At 35.0% G+C, this 19,745-nt stretch overlaps 6 protein-coding genes and 2 non-coding genes across 11 annotated transcripts in view; 5 read left to right on the forward strand and 3 right to left on the reverse strand.

The window, feature by feature from the left end:
• The window catches only part of LOC111442664 (chaperone protein DnaJ), a 3,773-nt gene extending 2,158 nt beyond the window's left edge, over positions 1-1,615 (forward strand). Inside the window, exon 3 of the mRNA XM_023080131.1 lies at positions 1,232-1,615. Within this exon, the coding sequence (XP_022935899.1) occupies positions 1,232-1,309 (78 nt within the window). The 3' untranslated portion in view covers positions 1,310-1,615. The remainder of the gene's footprint in view (positions 1-1,231) is intronic.
• Positions 1-2,039, reverse strand: part of LOC111442662 (VQ motif-containing protein 11-like) — a 6,065-nt gene extending 4,026 nt beyond the window's left edge. Inside the window, exon 1 of the mRNA XM_023080128.1 lies at positions 2,027-2,039. The gene's annotated coding sequence lies outside the window, so the exon portion shown is untranslated. The remainder of the gene's footprint in view (positions 1-2,026) is intronic.
• LOC111442663 (spindle and kinetochore-associated protein 2) lies at positions 1,366-6,211 on the reverse strand. Of its 2 annotated transcripts, none has more exons than XM_023080130.1 (6): positions 6,011-6,211; positions 4,325-4,420; positions 3,526-3,651; positions 3,156-3,195; positions 2,686-2,769; positions 1,366-1,678 (listed from the first exon to the last, which is right to left on the reverse strand). In XM_023080130.1, the coding sequence occupies exons 1-5, from the start codon at positions 6,143-6,145 to the stop codon at positions 2,702-2,704; spliced, it is 465 nt and encodes a 154-aa protein (XP_022935898.1). In that variant the 5' UTR covers positions 6,146-6,211; the 3' UTR covers positions 1,366-1,678; positions 2,686-2,701. The 2 variants fall into 2 exon arrangements, with proteins under 2 accessions (XP_022935898.1, XP_022935897.1); XM_023080129.1 differs by having other exon boundaries at positions 2,686-2,775.
• Positions 6,212-7,250: 1,039 nt separating this feature from the next.
• Positions 7,251-9,557, reverse strand: LOC111443647 (protein TIC 55, chloroplastic). Of its 2 annotated transcripts, XM_023081555.1 has the most exons (4): positions 9,011-9,557; positions 8,664-8,766; positions 7,438-8,553; positions 7,251-7,403 (listed from the first exon to the last, which is right to left on the reverse strand). In XM_023081555.1, the coding sequence occupies exons 1-4, from the start codon at positions 9,433-9,435 to the stop codon at positions 7,401-7,403; spliced, it is 1,647 nt and encodes a 548-aa protein (XP_022937323.1). In that variant the 5' UTR covers positions 9,436-9,557; the 3' UTR covers positions 7,251-7,400. The 2 variants fall into 2 exon arrangements, with proteins under 2 accessions (XP_022937323.1, XP_022937322.1); XM_023081554.1 differs by having other exon boundaries at positions 7,251-8,553.
• A 483-nt stretch (positions 9,558-10,040) lies between these two features.
• Positions 10,041-10,114, forward strand: TRNAI-AAU. The gene has a single exon. It is a non-coding gene; the product is annotated as a tRNA-Ile (tRNA).
• A 616-nt stretch (positions 10,115-10,730) lies between these two features.
• LOC111443398 (peroxidase 46) lies at positions 10,731-12,314 on the forward strand. Its single transcript, XM_023081197.1, has 3 exons — positions 10,731-11,094; positions 11,320-11,499; positions 11,576-12,314. The coding sequence occupies exons 1-3, from the start codon at positions 10,807-10,809 to the stop codon at positions 12,155-12,157; spliced, it is 1,050 nt and encodes a 349-aa protein (XP_022936965.1). The 5' UTR covers positions 10,731-10,806; the 3' UTR covers positions 12,158-12,314.
• TRNAI-AAU lies at positions 11,184-11,257 on the forward strand. Its single transcript has one exon. It is a non-coding gene; the product is annotated as a tRNA-Ile (tRNA).
• Positions 12,315-16,876: 4,562 nt separating the features above from the next.
• On the forward strand, positions 16,877-19,721 carry LOC111443184 (aspartyl protease family protein At5g10770-like). 2 transcript variants are annotated; one of them, XM_023080884.1, is made up of 3 exons: positions 16,877-17,109; positions 18,267-18,710; positions 18,779-19,721. In XM_023080884.1, the coding sequence occupies exons 1-3, from the start codon at positions 16,959-16,961 to the stop codon at positions 19,603-19,605; spliced, it is 1,422 nt and encodes a 473-aa protein (XP_022936652.1). In that variant the 5' UTR covers positions 16,877-16,958; the 3' UTR covers positions 19,606-19,721. The 2 variants fall into 2 exon arrangements, with proteins under 2 accessions (XP_022936652.1, XP_022936653.1); XM_023080885.1 differs by having other exon boundaries at positions 18,279-18,710.
• Positions 19,722-19,745: the final 24 nt, after the last annotated feature.

Raw genomic sequence — 19,745 nt, forward strand, 5'->3', positions numbered from 1 at the left:
TTTTTTTTTTTTTTTTTTTTTTTTTTATAAGCGTTTTTTAGCCTGTATTCAAATATAAACATTTCAGGTAGGTCAAAGTGTTTTTAACCACGAAAATCAACTTTTTTAATCGTCAAAAGCACTCTTAGTTAAGTAATGGTATAAAGCTCTTTCGAATACTTTGGGGCTTCTATATTTTCTGAAGTACATTTAAAGATGGAATTAGTTTGTGCTTCTTCTATTTTTGACCCAAATGTCTGCTACCTAAATTTTCACTGCACACTTTCCTTCTGCATCTCTACTTCTTTTTGCAACTCGACATATACATTTTCCCGCATTCTCCCCTATTCTGTGTATACTTTCTATTATTAACTTCCTAAACACTCACTTCTTTTTTGAACTGAGGAATGTGTTTGTTGTACCCAAGCACTTTTTCTTTAAATATTTTTAATAAAATCATTTTCATATTTTACCCTCAAATATTTTTTCTTTTTTCTTTAAATACTTTTAATAAAAATGTTTTCATATGATACCTATTGCAAATATGTTTTCTTTTTCTCACTATTATTTTTGGATATTTTAGTTAATCGCTTTAAATTCATTTTTGGTTAACCTATCTCTCATGTATATGGATCAGAAATAGATTTTAAATGAGTCCTTTTTCTTTGAATTATTATTTTTTCTTTCCTTCAAATTTGACCATACAAGTGTAGTGGTGTTTTCCTTTTTTTTTTCTCTGTATTTTTTTTTTCTAGTTGACCACTTTGAATTAATTTTTCGATAATCTATCTTGCACGTATTTTATTTAAAGATAGTTTTTTTTTTAGGTAATCCAATTTCTTTAAAGTTCTTTTTGTTCTTTGACATTTTTTTAAGGTAATCCAATTTCTTTAAAGTTCTTTTTGTTCTTTGACATTTTTTTAAGGTAATACTTCAGATCATCTAGACACAATTTTAATTTTTTTTTTTCATATAGTTCTTTGAAAAAACCAATTTCATTCAAAAAGCATGTCTTTCGTAAAGGTATTTCAGATGCACTATATTGTGTTTTTAAAAAAGATTACTTGTAATTAGTTGTTAAATACTTTCATTTGTTGCCTTCAGTTAACAACAAAAGAAAACTACAAGAATTTTTGTTTGAAACTAACTATTAGATAATCCAGAGAATTACTTGGCCTTTATTTCTCCATAATTTATGAACTGCCAGATTGAGTAGTTTAATTAGCATGGTTAACGTGCCATTATTTTTCAGGGCTCTATCCGATGCTCCGACTGTAAGGGAACAGGTTACCGGGCCAAGTGGCTGGGTGAGCCCCCCGTTTCTAAATAGACCGAAACTTCAGCAAAAAAGAAAAATGCCAGAGCCTGATCTGGTGCTACCAGGTCTAATCAAGTCAACTATAATTTGTCATTATTATTTTTATTAAATCTCATAACCAACGTCTAGTGCAGTTTTCATTAAAATCGAGCAGTCAGCTTGCGAATGGATTGCTGGCTTTTTGCTGCTTTAAGATTCGTTGTATATTGTTTCAGAATCGGTCAAATTCATGTTGTTCATTGAATATCATATTGAAGTTACATTTGGCTCACAAGGTGTGCTAAGCATGCCATTTAACCTCTCGACATCTTTAGCGTCGGCAAGTGAATTGTGTGCACAGATTCTCCTTCATGGGCTCAGTAAACGATGTCATGAAAATACCTGCATGAGCCAACAGAAAATTTAATATTTCCTTTTATCTTTGTATTAGTTAATTATTTTTTTATCTTTGTTTATTTTCCTTAAAAATATGAATCAGTTCAATAATGTTCAAAATCTAAAAAGTATCGGACATGTAAAGCAGAAGACAAAGAAATGTTAGTTCTGTGTTCTCTTTTGGCAGCATATTTTTTACTAAAAATAAAAATCTGCCCTGTTTTTTGGTAAAAATAAGAGCCAAAATATCTAGTTTTATAAGTAAAATTATAAATAGAACTGGAGAAAAGCTACCTATTAATTTTTATTCCTTCACAGGTAGAAAAAGTTTGAAGAGAAAAAATAAGGAAACTGAGAGAGAGAGAGAGAGAGAAGAAACTTTAAGTCCGAGAAAGAGAACAAATTTAGTTAATTAAAAGTAACTTCAAGCGCGAGTCATAAAAAAAAAAAAAACGCTTTAAGAGTCAGAAAGACGCATATCTACGAAGAAATTTTGATATTTTGAAAAATAATTTCTTTTTAATTTTATAAGTTTACCTAGAATTTTGAAGTGTTGAGAGAAATAAAAGTTACACATTATTTTGGTTATCAAATAAACAGTCCAGAATATAAAAGAAAAAAAAAGGGTGATGATACTAAACCACATAAATCCTTTGGATAAATTCATGTCTTAACAAATGAACCATTTAAAAGTTAAAATCATCTTAAAATATAACATCCAAGAAATCATTTGGAAGTATTGGCATTTGTTTTAAAGCATCCGTACATGGAAAGCTTTGATATTAATATTTTCAATGCATCGCAAAAATATTAAGAAAGTGCCAAAATTATTATTGACACATACATACTATCATCAAGTAAATGTTCATTCATTAATTTTAAATAACATTTGCATATGAGGTTTCTTCTTGGGTTTTTTTTTTTTAAAGAAATTTGTCAATATTGATAAATAAGTCGACAATTTTGATTTTTGTAGATGGAAGGGTGGGACAAGGAATTAGGTAAAGAGATACCTGGCATAGTTTGGAATTATTCCTGCACTACAGCCGAGAATAGCAACTTGTTGACGTCACTAGACTCTGCGTCCTCTTGGCCATCTTCCCCTACATTACCTCTCATTAATACGAACTTTGAATGAAAAACATGAACCAATTCAAATCCAAATTCAATTTCAATAAATAAAACATCAATTATTAAACCTTAGATATAATCGTTAAGCTAAATAAGAAAAAGAAAAGGTCAAACTACCTAACTTTCTAGTTTCTACACGACAGCGAAGGCAAACATTACTACTTTTTAGAGTTATCAACACGAAATCTATAAAAATTAATCTATATATTTTTAAAAAAATTCATAAACTAAAAGATTCGTCATTAAAATTAATATTAAGACCAAACAATATTTTAAGTATATTGTAAGCTAGAATTCAAAACACATAGGTCTAAACATCAATTACAAGAAAGCTTGAACAGAATCCTCTTACCAATTTTTGATTGAACTTGTGTTGTCCACTCTTCAGTGATCTGCAGAAGACAAATTCAGGATATGGTTTAGCATTGAAAAATGACTCCGAAAGTACTAAAAAACACGACGCTTCTACATGGAGGGGCGAGACATTTGATTGTGTAAGCTTTATCCAAAAGATCGAAATACCCACAGGCCATCTAATGTGGATATCCAATCGTAAGTAAAGCCTTTTGCATATTTAATATTGGATGCTTGCTGGCAAATGGTACAAAAACTATAAGCACCACTTGGAAATTGCAACCCTTTTAAACCACATAAAGCAAATGACAGAGCACTTGAGAAAAAAAATTCCAAGAATGTCCATTTCACTGTGTTACAATGGATACCTGCTTGAATTGCACAAATGCCGGATCATCATCATCGCTGACAAAGGGTTTGCCCATGGATGCTTGCATTTTGTGTACCATGTTTCTGTTCCCAACAAGAACAGTCCGAGCCTTATCAATTACATCCTGCATTTGAACAGCGCGTCATCTTTGCATAATTTAGCAATAGGTAATGAAATCACTCAATCTCAGTTGCAGAACAAGAATAAATACTGTACTTGTTCTCCGATAAAAATGCAAAAGAGGCACCAATGAACAAGACATTAACTCAAACACGCTACTTTTTCATCGGTAAGTTATTTAAGAATTTAAATGTTACTATTTTACTATAAAAGAATAGTGAAAACCACGATAAGAAAAATGGAGAAAACAAGCATAAATTTCAAAAACAAACTAAAAACTAAATAGTTAATAAGCATTAGGATTTATTTATTTGAAATTCATTGTAGGTAATATATTGAACAAAATATTCTCGATGTAATTATATCTTATGAAAAATACCATTATATTCATCCTACTATCATCAGACATCACGTTTCCTGAGCTCAAACTTCATATTTTCATTTTTATTAAAGTATAACATATCATTTCATTGCATGGAATCTAAGTGAAATGGAGTATTTATTTATTTTTGGACATATAAGTGAACTTTTGGAGTTGCAGAACTAATTCTTGAAAGAAAAAAAAAAAAAGAGAGAGAGAGAAACTTAGAAAGTACAGAGCATGAACTCTTACAGGTTAAATGCGTGTGTTTCCTCAAGTCGATACCTATCTGGAAAAAGTAAAGGCAGAAAGATACCTGTTTGGCCATCAAAACTTCACGACACTGCTCTTTCAAGGTTGATATATCATCCCGTATCTTCTTTATCCTTAAAGCTAACTTCATTGGATTCGCCTGCAAATAATGTACAAAACCTTGAATGAAAACCACCAGTTGAGCAACAACAGATTCGTATTCATGTTTTCCAGAAAGAATATGAAGGATAATCTGAGATAGAATTCAAAATAAATCCGTGGTTAACTTTGTCCCCAATACATGTTTTAAGAGGCTTTCAATCTCAACCGTCAAACAATGACTTGACAATCGCTGTCATTAAGAGTGTTTGAACCCAATATCACTGCCACATGGTGGCATGCATTGTAGAGAAACCAACGGAAATTTTTAATCACACGTTTTATCAAAGATCAAAAAGCTCAATATAGTCAGAAGTTCGAAAATGAAGAAAAATTGTGGATGACTAAATTCTCCGAAAACTTCAATCTGAAAGTTCAATAGTCCATTCTCAGAACAACAATATTAAACGGCGAACCTTTTAAAATCAAGAATTACAACGAATTTTTGGCTAGCACTATGAAATAAACTGACGCACAAGAGAGGAGGAAACAATTCTACGTTAAGCTCAAAATCTTGTAATAGTACTGCGGTTCTGATTGAAAAATGAAAGAACTCATTAAGCTCAAGATTGAGTACTTCCTCCTCAAACCAAATACTGAAATGAAAACTAGTGACTCGACTCTTGAAAATAACTATGTTGCCCAGACTCTATCAGGATTTATTTGCTCTAACATTGTAGAACGAAATAATTCGTCGTTAAGCTCAAGATCTTGTGATACTACTTATCAAATGCTAATAGCAAAAGATAATGAAATAACTCTTCATTAAGCTCAACATCTTCTATGTCCTCCTCAATTAAAATAGTGTCTCCGCTCAGAAGTCTAGAAGCAGAGAAAACAAAATAGTTCATTTCAAACGTATGTTGCTCTTACTCTGTCAGGATTGACTACATGCTCCTACGATGTAGAATCGAACAATTCTACATCAAGCTCGAGATCTTGTATTAATACAGTGAATAACAGCAAAGAGAAAACAAAATAGTTCAACATTGAGCTCCAGATTTTGAACATCGTCATCAAACTAAACAGTACCTCGACTAAGAAAATAGAGAGTCTATGATGCTCTTACGCTGAAGAATGATATAGTTCTACATTAAGCTTGTGATCTTGTATTAGTACACTGAATAGCATCAGAGAGAGAACAAAATAGTTCAAAATTGAGCTCCAGATCTTTAACTTCATGCTCAAACTAAACAGTGCCTCGATTAAGAAAATAGAAAGACTATGATGCTCTTACGCTGAAGAATGAAATAATCCTACATTAAGCTTGTGATCTTGTATTAGTACAGTGAATAACACAAAGAAAGAACCAAATAGTTCAAAATCGAGCTCCAGATCTTGAACTTCGCGCTCAAACTAAACAGTGCATCGATTAAGAAAGTAGAAAGCGTCTATGATGATTTTTTGCTGTAGAATGGAATAATTCTACATTAAGCTCAAAGATCTAGTACTAGAACTATGAATTACCAACAGCGAAGAGAAACATAAACAATTCTACATTCATTTCGAGCCTTAGAACTTCCTTCTTAAACTAATAACTGCCTCCATTCAATAAACGAGAAGAAGAAGAAGAAGATCGTGTTGCTCTTACGCTGTCAGGATAGATTTGCTGAAACTCCTTCTCGAGCCTGTATTGAACAACCGAGAGATCGTGATTGGCCTTCGTGAATAAGTTCGTCAATCCATCGGCTGCTTGATGATGTTGATGAAGATGATCGAGCCCCATCCTCTCTCTGCTAGGGTTTTCGCGCTCTCTAAATTTGAAGCTCCTTCCGCGCCAATGAACTCTGTATTTGCCTTATTTAAATGAAAGACGGGGTGGTGTGTTGGATACATCTACTCTCCGCCACGTGTTATGTTGATATTTTGAGAGAATTAAGTATAATTTAAAAAATTAAATGATCATCTCCAGAGTTCTAGAAACTAAAAAATGTAATTATAAAAAATAATTTACTTTTAAAATTTAGCTAAAAATTAATATGTTACCTTACAAAGCATAAAAGAAGACACTGACGTCTTTGAGAAAATAAATACCATTTAAAAAAATATCTAAATGATTATTAAATAAGATCGGTGAAGTAAATTAAAAAAAAGGAATATTATTTATAATATATTTATTAATGAATAAAAGTTAAATTAATCAAAATTATTTTAATAAGTTAAATTCATCCCATATTATTTATTTATATAAAATTCGGTAATATTTTCAATGCAACGGTGTTGCTAGAAATAATTGAAATTTCATTTGGTAGGGAGAGATTTACTCACTTCCAATAGAAGTGGATCTCACAATTCACCGGGATCCAGCATCCTTGCTGCTACTCGTTCTCTCTCCAATCAATGTGGGACCCCCAATCCACCCATTTGGGGATGGGGACAGCGTCTTTAAAGTGGGATCTCACAATCCACCCCTTCGGTACCCAGCATCCTTGTTGCTACTCGTTCCCTTTTCCAATCGATGTGGGACCCCCCAATCCATCTCACAATCCACCCCTTCGGTACCCAGCATCCTTGTTGCTACTCGTTCCCTTCTCCAATCGATGTGGGACCCCCCAATCCACCCTTTTGGGGACAGCGTCGTTGCTGGCACACCACCTCGTGTCCACTCCATTCGGGTCTCAGCCTTCTCACTAGCATATCGCTCGGTATCTGGCTATGATACCATTTGTAACTGTTCAAGCTCACAGCGGGTAGAGATTGTCCTCAGTTTTCTCTTCCAAGTTTTTAAAAAGCGTTTGTTAGGGAAAAGTTTACACGTTCCTATAAAGAATGTTTCGTTTACACATCCTTATAAAGAATGTTCCGTTCTTCTCTTCAACCGACGTGGGATCTCACAAACACCTAACATAGATATTTAATTTTCAGACATTTTTTTTTACTAGCATCACAAGGAAAATCTTCAACAAAACCGAACCCAAGAAAATGAAAACCATGAGGTTTAATCACTCTGTTCAGTACTTAATCTCCCTATGTATGTAATATCAATACTATTTTTTGAAATCTGTAAACAATAAGTTACAACCTTCTGTGAGTTCTTATAAAATTAGTGGTATTTAATGCCACAATAGCCGAGCATGCATAAGCTCCACCACAGCACAATGCTGCAGACAACAGAACGAGGGCCTTCCATTGCCTCCCACTCACCAAAATGGCCAATGCAACCAAAGTGACGGCAATGGCAGAAAGAGCCTTGTTCCAAGTTTGAAAAGATTTGATGACATTGCTACAACTCCTGCAATGAATGATATGTCGAAAGTATCGGTTCGACAAGTTCGGAGAATGCATCGTGCCGATCCCCCCCTTAGCCGGAGCAGATGCTGAAGCTCCAGCAACTAGTCCTACCGGGGCGTGTTCAACAACAGCAGGCAGTTTAGGCAACGAAATTGTAGCATGTCCGAAGTAATACGGCATCCCGTGCCCGACCTTGTCCATCCAGCGTCGATACTCGAGAACCCAAGTATCGGAAGATCGTAAGTTGAGGTAGAGCTCTTTGGTGGGCACTTTTTCTCTCATTAGAACCTCATTTTGGGATGAAAGAAATCCCATATCTTGCTCAAAAACCTTGCAGGCATTTTGGTGGATAAACCATGAAGGCAGCAATTTCAACAGAAGGGAAGATCTTGTGCTACCAAATCTCACTATAAGCATGGATTTCCCCTGGCCTGTAGGCCTACAGAGGAAAAGTCCTGTAAAGTAATCCACAGCACCTTTTTCATTGGGAATTTCCCTGTTATTCTGAAGGACACAAGGAGCTTCAAACCTTAAGAAGTTTGACAATGCCGGTTCTTTAGCACGGCCCCATCGACCGGCGAAACCACGGTTCGTACGCTCGGTAACTTCGAATCCTAATGGCTGAGCATCTTCCCTTCTGGCACTAAAATCTGTTCTATCATGGGAGATAGGTACATGTGCAGGATCCATAAGGTTCTCAAGAAGTATGGAGTGATCATAAGGAAGCTCGTGAATGGTCGAATTGTCTCGGAACCCGGGCCGCTCGAAGTTGTCGAACCACGGTATCTTTTTGAGGGTTGGAGGCTTTTCCAAAGACATCCACACCCATACAACTCCCTGTGAGTCCCTTACCTCGTATGTTCTTAGACATGCTGTTCTAGGAATCTTGGCATCTGAAGGAAGCTGCATAACACAGTTCGAGCCTAAGTTGAATGGATCAATGCAATTCAATTTATATTCAACTCGTTTCTAAGGACTTTTTATAGAAAGAGATCAAATTCATTCAATTTTACCTGAGGAATCTTCACACATTTCCCCTCGCCTTCAAATTGCCAGCCATGGTAAAGACATTCCAATTTGCCATCGATTAATTGGCCTTCAGAGAGCTTTGCTAGCCTAAAATGAGACAAAAGTAAGTTAAGCAGATCCATTTTAAGTTATACTATGAATGCTTATTATCCCTTGATTAATTGTTTATCCAGAAACAAGAACAACAAACGCATAATTAACAGGAAGAACAAGCTGAAGTAGAAACAGATTAAACGTTAATCAGATGAATTTTGGTCCTGTTAGAGCGTCGTGCTAATAACGCTAAGATCGCAGGTTTGAAACCTGCATGGGCCATTTATTTTTTTCATACCTATGGGGGCACCTGTCTTCGTGACATCGGAGCTCGCCGGTTCCATCGCGGTACAGAACCAACTGCTTATCGAACACAGTGAGCCCTAAAGGAGCATCCTCCGGCACATCTCGCGTAAGGTACAGCGGGTACCACTCTTCAGTCCAGTCGTACTCCACCGTAGATCCACCGCTAAGCTCCTCGTCGGTCGCCGGACCCAAAATGACCGCCTGATCATCATCGTCCTTCAGATCGCCGATTGAAGCTGTAGTTCCGGCGTCTACAACGGCGTCGCCGCGAACCACGAATCTCTTCCTGGCAGCGACTAATTTGAACGGCAAAGAGGAAGCGGAAGGCGATGGAGCGTTAAGGACATTCGCGAAGCGCGTGCGCTTAGGTGCGTGGGAGAAAGGGGAAACGGAAAGAAATGGGCGGAGAGAGGCCATGGCGGTGGTTGAAGTGAAGGAGGAGTAGAGGAATTTAAGGATTTGAAGGAGTGAAGATTTGTTTGGTTAGAAGAGTGAGGCAGTTCTGTGAACCACACATTCAAGCTTTCAACAGAGATGATCGAGAAATTAAGCGCGGGACAAATGGCCATGATCCCTTGTAGAAACGACATGTCGGTTTTTCCTCTTTCCTCTTTTAGTACGCAACCAGTAGAGAAACATGAACAAGTAAGTCTATAAGTAGAGATCCGATGATTGAGACGTAGACGACTTCTCCGTCCCCATCTTTTCCAGCATTGATTTTCATATTAGCTAAAATTTTCTTAATACTTTTAATAAAAATAAATTAATTTAAACTTTTTAAAATTTTGACCTTCATCTATATGCTAATTACTGTTAGTTCTCTTTATACTAAAATAATAATAATAATAGCAGCAGCACAATGTTTAATTAAACATATTTAATTTATAAGCATATAATATGAATAATAAAAATTATAATTTAACCACTAAACCTGCGCAAATGAGTTTTCATTTTTAAACTAAAAAATTAGAGATTTATGAAGTAAATGAATTTATTAATGAAATTTAACATTATTGTCAACTGGCCTATTAGCTCAGTTGGTTAGAGCGTCGTGCTAATAACGCGAAGGTCGCAGGTTCGAAACCTGCATGGGCCAATTTTTCTATTCCTTTTTGTTTTTATCATCTTTAACGTTACCGGTGGGGGCACCTTATCTTCGTGACAGTGGAGCCTCCGCACACTATGAATCTCTTTTTAGCCACGATTAATTTGAACGGCCAATAGGAATTAAGACGCAAAGGAGCGTGAAGAAGAAGCTGAGTTCGCGACGCCGAGGGAGTTGGTTTGTGGGACAAGGCCAATAAATCCATGAAATCAGATGGAAGTTGAAACTTTACCTGTAAAAATAAATAAATAAATAAATAAATTGTATAGGTCAAAGTTGGATTCTACTTTTAAATAATAATAATAATAATAATTCAAAATTAATCACAATGATGAACAAAATTAATTAGAGTAAATAATATTAAATAATTAATTATTTATAGCAATATCTTTAACGATATTCTCCATTTATCAATAAAATGCAATAAAATACACAACTTTTATTAATGCTTTTTACACTCAAATCTGACTGGCACATAATGGGGAAGAAGAGCCATAAATAGGGCTTAATAAATTTCCCATGGGCGGCGAAGTGAAGGAATAGCTGTGAAGTAAATGTTGTGCACTAAGGGCCAAACATGTCTCTTCAGAGACGTGTGACTTTCAACACTCTGCCACCACCCAACTTCTTCAATGCCGCTTTAAATTTCTCTCGCTCTCTCCCTTTTATTCTGTTTCTTTATAATGCTTAGCGAAGACCAAATCCTTTTATTCCCAGTTAGCTTCTCAGATACCACGACAGATTTGTCCATGGCGAAAACGGCGTCGTGTAGCGATATATGCAAGTCGTTTTTACTTCTTCTGGTTTTGTCTGTTCCGGCATCGACGGTGGCCTTGTCGTTCGGGTTTTACGCTGCCACGTGTCCTGCGGCGGAGTTTATGGTCCGGAATATCGTTAGATCGGCTTCCTCCGTTGACCCCACCGTTCCCGGCAAGCTCCTCCGACTTCTCTTCCATGACTGTTTTGTTGAGGTCAGTAACCTGGTTTAGTCTTCTTTTCGTAAAACGACGCCGCATTAGTCTCGATTTAATTTTGATCTTGGAAGCCGATCTTTTCAACTGGCCTATTAGCTCAGTTGGTTAGAGCGTCGTGCTAATAACGCGAAGGTCGCAGGTTCGAAACCTGCATGGGCCATTTTTCTATTTCTTTTTGTTTTAAGTTTTTATTGAACTGTTGTAAAATCTCAAAATTTCCAGGGCTGTGACGCATCTGTGTTGCTGCAAGGAAATGGAACGGAAAGAACTGACCCAGGAAACAAGTCTCTTGGAGGCTTTGAAGTTATTGATTCAGCTAAGAGAAATCTTGAATTTTTCTGTCCCCAAACTGTCTCCTGTGCCGACATTGTCGTTTTGGCCGCCAGAGATGCCGTTGAATTCGTGAGTTTTTCGTCCATTTAGCTCTCAAATTTAAAACTTGTCTTTCTCAATCGCTCATCTCTTATCCAATGCACAGACCGGCGGGCCCTTCGTCCAAGTCCTCACCGGCCGGAGAGACGGAAAAATATCGGCGGCGTCAAACGTCCGACCAAACATTGTCGACACAAGCTTTTCAGTCGACCAAATGATGACTCTCTTCTCATCAAAAGGGCTGTCGGCGGACGATCTCATCGTCCTTTCTGGGGCCCACACCATCGGAACGGCTCACTGCAGCGCCTTCAGTGACCGCTTCAGAAGAGATCCAAACGGCCGAATGAGCCTCGTCGACGCCTCTCTGGACGGCTCATATGCCAACGAGCTTATGCGGCGGTGCTCCGCCGGTGCCGCCTCCGCCGTCACCGTCGAAAACGATCCGGCGACGGCGGCTGTCTTCGACAATCAGTACTACAAAAACATTCTGTCGCACAAAGGGCTGTTTCAGTCGGATTCTGTTCTGATTAGCGACGGCCGGACCAGGGCCCGGGTGGAGAGCCTTGCAGAGGATCAGATTGGGTTCTTTGAAAGCTGGGCTCAGTCGTTCTTGAAACTCAGTAGTATTGGAGTTAAAAGTGGGGACGAAGGGGAAATTAGATTGTCTTGTTCTTCTAATAATGTTTGAAATTTGGTGGGAAAAAAAAAATGTATAAATATTTGGTTCCTTGAAAATGTTTAATTTTTCTTCTTCCCATTCATTATAATTTGGGCTTGCATTAAATGGGCCTACACTTGGGCTTGCAATTTAGGCCCAGTCAGCACAATAACGAGCCTCCTATAAAAAAAATGTTAGATTTACCATTTCCACAAATTTTAAATTAAATATATCTGTTATATATATATAATTAGATTTGTTAAAAAAAAAAAAAAAAAAAAAAAAAAAAAAAAACTTGATTTTCAAGTTGCTGACGTGTTTCTTCAAGTGTTTTAAATGAAAAATAAATTTTGAACTCCACACGTTTGCCCAACAAAATTCTCAGCTGAAGCAACAATGAAAGAAAGGACAGTCTCTATTTTTATGAATGGTCATAGTAAATAAATATTTTTTAAATGTATTTTTCCAAATAAATCTCAACAATATTTTTTAAATCAAAGTATTTTCTTTTTCTTTTTTTTCTTTTTTTCTTTTTTTCTTTTTTTGTAAAAAAATTTATTCCTTCTTATTCTTAATGTATACAATTTTGAGGATATAAGTGTAATTTTATTATTATTATTTTCCATTTAAAATAAATTAAAATAGTGAGTTTTCTATGGGTACAATGTCGTGTGAGAAACTTCCAAGCAATGGGGAAGAAAAAATAAAAAGAGTGTGGAAATTAAACTAAAAGGCTAAAAAGAAAAGGAATAAGAGTGGTTAGCTTTCACAAACAATAAAGAAAATAGCTAAAAAAAAAATAAAGCTGTAAGCTGCCATGACAATGACTCGTTGGTCCTCAAAGAGTCTTAACCGCTTGGAAGAATAAAATTTGAGGGTTTTTTTTTTTTTTTTTCTTATTTTTAATTTATTTTTCTATTTTGTCGTACTTTCCTGGTCCAATAATTGGTCGTGTCACTGCCATTGTCCCACAAATTATGATAAAATTAGGAGGAAAATACTACGTTTTATTAATGCATGATTAATTAATATATTTTTTAAAATAAATATTTCTAAATAAAATTGGTTTTTGTATAATAAGATATTATATTTTTAATTTGTATAATTATCGGTAGTGTAGAATTTGAAGAGGAAAATAAAAGGCATGGTGCGTTCATATGTCGAATCGAGTTTGATGTGGAAACAACTATACGCAATTAGTTGGGTTTTTCAAAAAAGTCATGAGGATTTTCGTTCACATCAGAGACACGAAAAGGAAAGGAACAATTTCCAATAAATAAATAAATAATTAATTATATTTCTTGATTAAAGAAAACGAAACCCATTAATTGTGGAGAAATGAATGGGTGGAATTAAGCCAACCTCTCACGTTTGTGTGTTTCCTTTCACTGGCCACTTCAAAGTGCAGAATTGACCCACCAAAACCCATTAATCTTTTTTTTTTTTTTTTTTAATTTAAAATTCTCAATTAGGTCATTTTTTGGGTTAAAATTAAAAATTGAAATTTATTAATAAATTGGTCGGGTTTTGAAGAGAAATGATCCGTCTACAGTGGAATTAATTAAAAAATATTTTAAAAAATTATGAAGAATTACTGAAAATAGATTCAGTTATTTATTTATTTATTATTATTTTTTGTTGGGGGAGATGGGGAGGGCCCATAGAACCACTGAGTTGATACTTATCGGGAATAAGCATCTGCATTTTGGGTCCTTTTCAGCTTCTCTTCTACGCACTCTTGATTGGGACATTGTTTTGTTTCTCACAACATTTATGAACCTTATTCACTTAACATGGAAATATAATTGGATTTCCACTTTCTAATACTTTTTCCACTGAATATCATATAAAATAGTTTGAGCTATACAAGGTTTTGTTATGAATCACGGATCTCCGCAATGGTATGATATTGTCCACCTTAAGTTTAAGCTCTCAGGAGCCCTCGAACAAAATACACTCTTTGTTCGACATAGTTAAGTTTAGGGCATGGCTCTAATCCCATGTTAGGAATCACGGATCTCCTGGCTTTGCTTTGGGCTTCCCTAAAATGCCTCGTACCAATAAATATAGTATTCCTTACTTATAAACCCGCGATCTCCACTAAATTAACCAATGTGGGACTTACTCTCAATAATCCTCAATAAGTTTTAATCAAATTAAAAATATTCAATAAAAGAATTGAATCTCCTTGAAAATGATGCGATATCCATTTCTTACAATATTTTTGTTCAATATTTTCTAAACTGTTCGATATTATTTGTAATTCTCTTTAACACGTGTCCATGTGTTTATAAAAGGAATATTTTAAATCGACAAAAGTCTTTTTTTAATTTTTAATTTTTAATTATGTGGGTAACATATCAATTAGTTAACAATTATAGTATATTATATATATATAGACGTGTACGTATGTACGTATGACAAGTGTCCATGGTATTCTAATGGAGCGTTGTCTCTATCGAGTAGATACTATATATTTTTTCCTGAAAAGTTTTTAAGGAAATCTGATGAAAAATATACACTAATGGAATTAAAGGTAGAGAGCGAGAAAAATAAATAAATAAATAAATTTAATTATTAGAAATGGACTACACATTTTAAGTTGGGAAAGGATCGATTTCACATTTCGTTTTGCATTTTTTTTTTTTTTTTTAATATTAGAAGGCAACGAGATAAATAAATCAATATTATTTTATTTCCATTAAAAATCTTTAATTTTAGTAATCTAAATCAAGTGGCTATCTTGATTTTTCATTTGGATTGATAATCATTATATTTGCATATAATTAAAGTTTTAATTCTAAATAATTTAAGGTAATTAGATAAAATATTTATTACACTTTAAAAGGTTTTAGAATTATTTATCATAAATTATACAAAAGTAATAATCATTGGTCTTTTTCCTCTTTTTACTTCAGTCATATTTTTATGTTTATTCCTAAAATATGTAAGCACTTGTCATTTTTTGTCTTATTATGAATTATTTCACAAAAGACATTAATTTTTTTAATAGAAAATTCAACACCCAACCTACTAAATGAAAATTTACTATCAATTAAATTTTTGCCAAATAAATAGAATCGATATAATAAATATAAAAAGGTCAAATTCAAGAATAGAAAATTTGTTCTATTCCATCTTTCGAGTAACCCTATCTAAAGCATAAACATTGTCTTAATATACCTCCGATTATTTTTAATTTCTTTAATGATTTAATTTTCTTGATTTTCTTTAAATGATTTATTTATTTTCATTGCTATTTTTTTTTTAATTCAACTATTTAAGCTCGTTATTTTTATAACTTTTAACTTATTTATTTTTTAAAATTATAAATTCTATAATATATTTATTATAGATTTTGTATCCATGGGTTATAACTATTAAAATTTATTAACAAAGTATATGAATGAAAATAAAATTAATTTTAATTAGAATAATACGACTTAATAAAAAATTTAGTCGACAATATTTAATTGTCTAAAATTAAATCGGGTTAAAAATATTTTATTTATATAATATTGTGATAATATTTTTATTGCAATACCAAATACCTTAATCGTAAAACGACACTTGAGATTTTGACTATTTTTTTAACAGATTACCTCAAATAAATGAACTAGCAAGTCGAGAAATCGATCTAATATATGATGTTTTTTTTCATATGCACAATCATACCGAGTCAAAAAGATTAATAAGATTAATATAAAATTTTTAAAGCACTAAAGATGTCATACTTCTATTTTCTAGGTAAGACGTTTAAATCGGGACCTCGCATGATTAATTAAAAAAGGAATAAAAATAAAATAATGAGAAGTTTTTAAATACTAAACAAACATTAAAATTAAATACTAATTTATTTGTTATTATTTTTTTAGAAAAAAAACAGCGTTTGTATTTACGGCTTCCGTAATCAATGAGTATGACTACTTTCTTTGGTCTAATTTGGTCAAGTGGGAGTGGTGGGTCCCACCTCCCACAAATTTTATTCAACCGTTCAAATTAGCTGGCCACAACATTAGAAGTGTAATCCCAAATTAAGACCCAAATTATTTAATTATATTTTTTTAATTTATCTTTTACAAAAGTTTTGATAAAAGGAGGACGTAATTTTTTGTGGAAAGCGTGAATCGTCCCTCAATTGAGCAAACAAAATAATATCTCCTTTGATTTTAGATCCAATAAATTCTAAACTCTCAATAATTCCAAATTAATATCACCACCTTCCAACATTAACTTATTAATTATTATTATTATTATTTATAAGCCATACTTTTCTCTTAATTATATATAAATTAAAATTTTAACAAATAAATAAATAATAATATTAAAATAAAAGAAATTAATTTTGATCGTAGGTCTAAAAATGTAAAATTTAATATTAAATGTTTAAATAATTTTACAATAGAATAAAGATGATATAGGCGGTGCCAAATTTTTATGAATTAAAGAGTGCCCAAAAGAAAGGTCAGATTAGTTAATGAAAATGTAATTAAGTTGATGGAGGGCACATAATTTTGGTGGTTGCATGGGCTAATCACTCCTTTTCATCGCTTTGAATGATGGAAATGACTATAATACCCTCTTCATTCCACGTGTTCGTTGTCTATTGGTTATCTCTAAACGGAAGTCCACGATAAGGTACAGGGGAGGACAGAGTTGAGCAATAAACGTGTGACGTAAATCCATTTGAAAATCCACAATTGTACTGTGGAGTGGTGCTTATCGTCTTGATATAAAAAGGGCTTAAGCGTCCTTCCACTTCCGCCATATCAACAAATAAAAGAATCTCAATTTCTCAGCAGAGAGCTCTCGAAGCTCTCAATCTACATCCATGGCGCCTCTTTCTTCAATGCTTTTCTTTGCTTTTTGTTTCCTTTTCTTTTACTCTTCCGCCGGGAAAGTCTCGCCGGACGCCCACCGCCTCACCGTCGAACTCGCTGACCTTCTGCCGTCCGCCGCCTGCAACCGCCGCTCCGTTCAAGGTCTCTCTCTGTTTCTCTAATTTCCTTCCGCTAGAATTTTCCGGCGTTATTAATTAAATTAAGATATATATTTTTTCTTAATTGGATTAGAAAATTTTATTTCGGTGAAATTAAATTTTATATAAGCACGAACTAACATTAATTTCGCTGTCAACTATATCATTACGTGTCCTAAACATAGGGAGGGCTGTTTCTTTCAACCTTAAATGTCTTGTTTTGTTGTTCGCCGATTTTTCTTATTCACCTTTTTAATTATAGATACGGGAAAATTAAAAGATTCCAAATTTTAATAATTTCACAAAAAAAAAAAAAAAAAAAAAGACCAATTGGGTCTGTCTGTCTGTCTGCCTCTAAGCCTTTTCTCCGTTGAAATTGAAGAAAATTGTATGGGTGGGGTTGTTGGTTTGTGGCTTAAAAGTAAAAGGGGAAATTATTTATTTATTTTTAATTAAAAAAAATCAAGAAAAGGGTCCAAATTTGTGATAAAGAAGTGACCGATCGAATTATTAACATGTTATTAAAAATACGACAAAAAAAAAATTAATTATAGAATTTTGTTTCCTTTTTCATAAGGGAATTGCTTTTTTTTTTTTTTTTATGTTTTTAAAATTCTACTAACCTGCTAATAATTGTAATGTAATTCGAAAAAAGAATGTATATTTTTTAATTAAGGAGAAAATCTTTCTAGAAATCTGGCTAAATATTTTTAATGTTCTTAAATCATGGAAATAAATAATTAAAAATTGAAATGAAAACTGGTATTAGATGAGCTTGAGTTAGACGTCATCGTATTGAAACAAGTCAATGAATGATGGGGATAGAATCATTATTTTAATAAAATAAAAATTATTATATTTATAGTTAATTAGAATGGGGAAATTAATTCTTACGTAGAGAGTCAAAAGTAGGACAAGACAAATAAGTACACCGTCAGTGAGTACAAATATTCCGCAACCCCATACGGCTGTGATGTAAAATGTAATTAAAGCGCCAGCTGAAGCCGCCGCTATAACTGCGAAACTATCAACTACTCAATGTGGGCCTCCAAGAGGCCCATTAATGAACAGCCCATTGGAAGCCCAAAACCGTAACCATATTTTACATTTTTTCTTCATTATTTATTTTTTGAAACAAGAAAATGTCATTTATGGGCCCAGCCCAAGATTCAGGTCGGAGAACGCAGTCATCACTGGAAGTGATTCACCGGCACGGGCCATGCGGCGGCGGAGAATCGAAAGCACCGACGGCCGCGGAATTATTCGTTCAAGATCAGGCTCGAGTGGATTTCATCCACTCGAAATTCTCAGGGGACTTCAAATCCATCGATCGTTTACGGCCGTCGAAGGCCACGAAAATCCCGGCGAAGTCCGGCGCCACCATCGGGTCCGGGAATTACATAGTGAATGTTGCTCTGGGGACGCCGAAGAAGTACTTATCGCTTATATTTGACACCGGCAGCGATCTGACGTGGACTCAGTGCGAGCCGTGTGCCAGATATTGCTACAGCCAGAAGGACCCTGTTTTCGCCCCTTCCCAATCCACCACTTATTCCAACATCACTTGTTCTTCGCCTATCTGCTCTCAGCTTGAATCGGGCACAGGTAATTTCACTTTAATTACTCATTTATAATAAATTTCAAGTTGAATTTCATGTTGTGTAAATATGCAGGGAACCAACCTGGTTGCTCCGCCGCGAAATCCTGCATTTACGGAATACAATACGGCGATCAATCTTTCTCCGTCGGATATTTCGCCAAAGAAACTTTAACCTTGACGCCCACCGATGTTATCAGCAATTTCCTCTTCGGTTGCGGCCAAAACAACCGTGGACTCTTCGGCAGCGCCGCCGGTCTCATCGGCCTTGGCCAGGACAAAATCTCCATCGTCAAACAGACCGCCCAAAAGTACGGTCAGATCTTCTCCTACTGCCTCCCTAAAACCTCAAGTTCCACCGGCTACCTAGCCTTCGGCGGCAGTGGCGGTGGCGGCGGTGCTCTGAAATACACGCCGATCACAAAAGCACACGGCGTCGCGAATTTCTATGGCGTCGACATCGTCGGTATGAAGGTCGGAGGAATTCAGATCCCGATCTCGGCGTCGGTCTTCTCGACCTCCGGCGCGATCATCGATTCCGGCACGGTGATTACGCGGCTGCCGCCAGATGCGTACAGCGCCTTGAAATCGGCGTTTCAGAAAGGAATGACGAAGTATCCGAAAGCGCCGGAGCTTTCGATTCTGGACACGTGTTACGATCTGAGCAAATACACCTCTGTAGAGATCCCGAAAGTGGATTTTCTTTTCAAAGGAGGAACGGTACTCGAACTGGACGGCACCGGAATCTTGTACGGAGCATCGACGACTCAGGTCTGTTTGGCATTCGCCGGAAATATGGATCCGAGCTCCGTCGCCATTATTGGGAACGTGCAGCAGAAGACTCTGCAGGTAGTTTACGATGTCGGTGGAGGGAAGATTGGGTTTGGTTATAATGGTTGTTAAGACAGTTCGCTGTGGGGCTAATGATTGGGAAAAAGAAAGAAAAATTATTCAAAATAAGGGTTTGAAAAGTGATGAAAATTGGATCACTCATGAATTGTGTGAAAACAAATTTAAAAAAAAAAAAAAAAAAAAAAAAAAAA

This window comes from Cucurbita moschata, unplaced genomic scaffold (genome assembly GCF_002738365.1).
Source record: "Cucurbita moschata cultivar Rifu unplaced genomic scaffold, Cmos_1.0 Cmo_Scf00005, whole genome shotgun sequence".
NCBI lineage: Eukaryota > Viridiplantae > Streptophyta > Magnoliopsida > Cucurbitales > Cucurbitaceae > Cucurbita > Cucurbita moschata.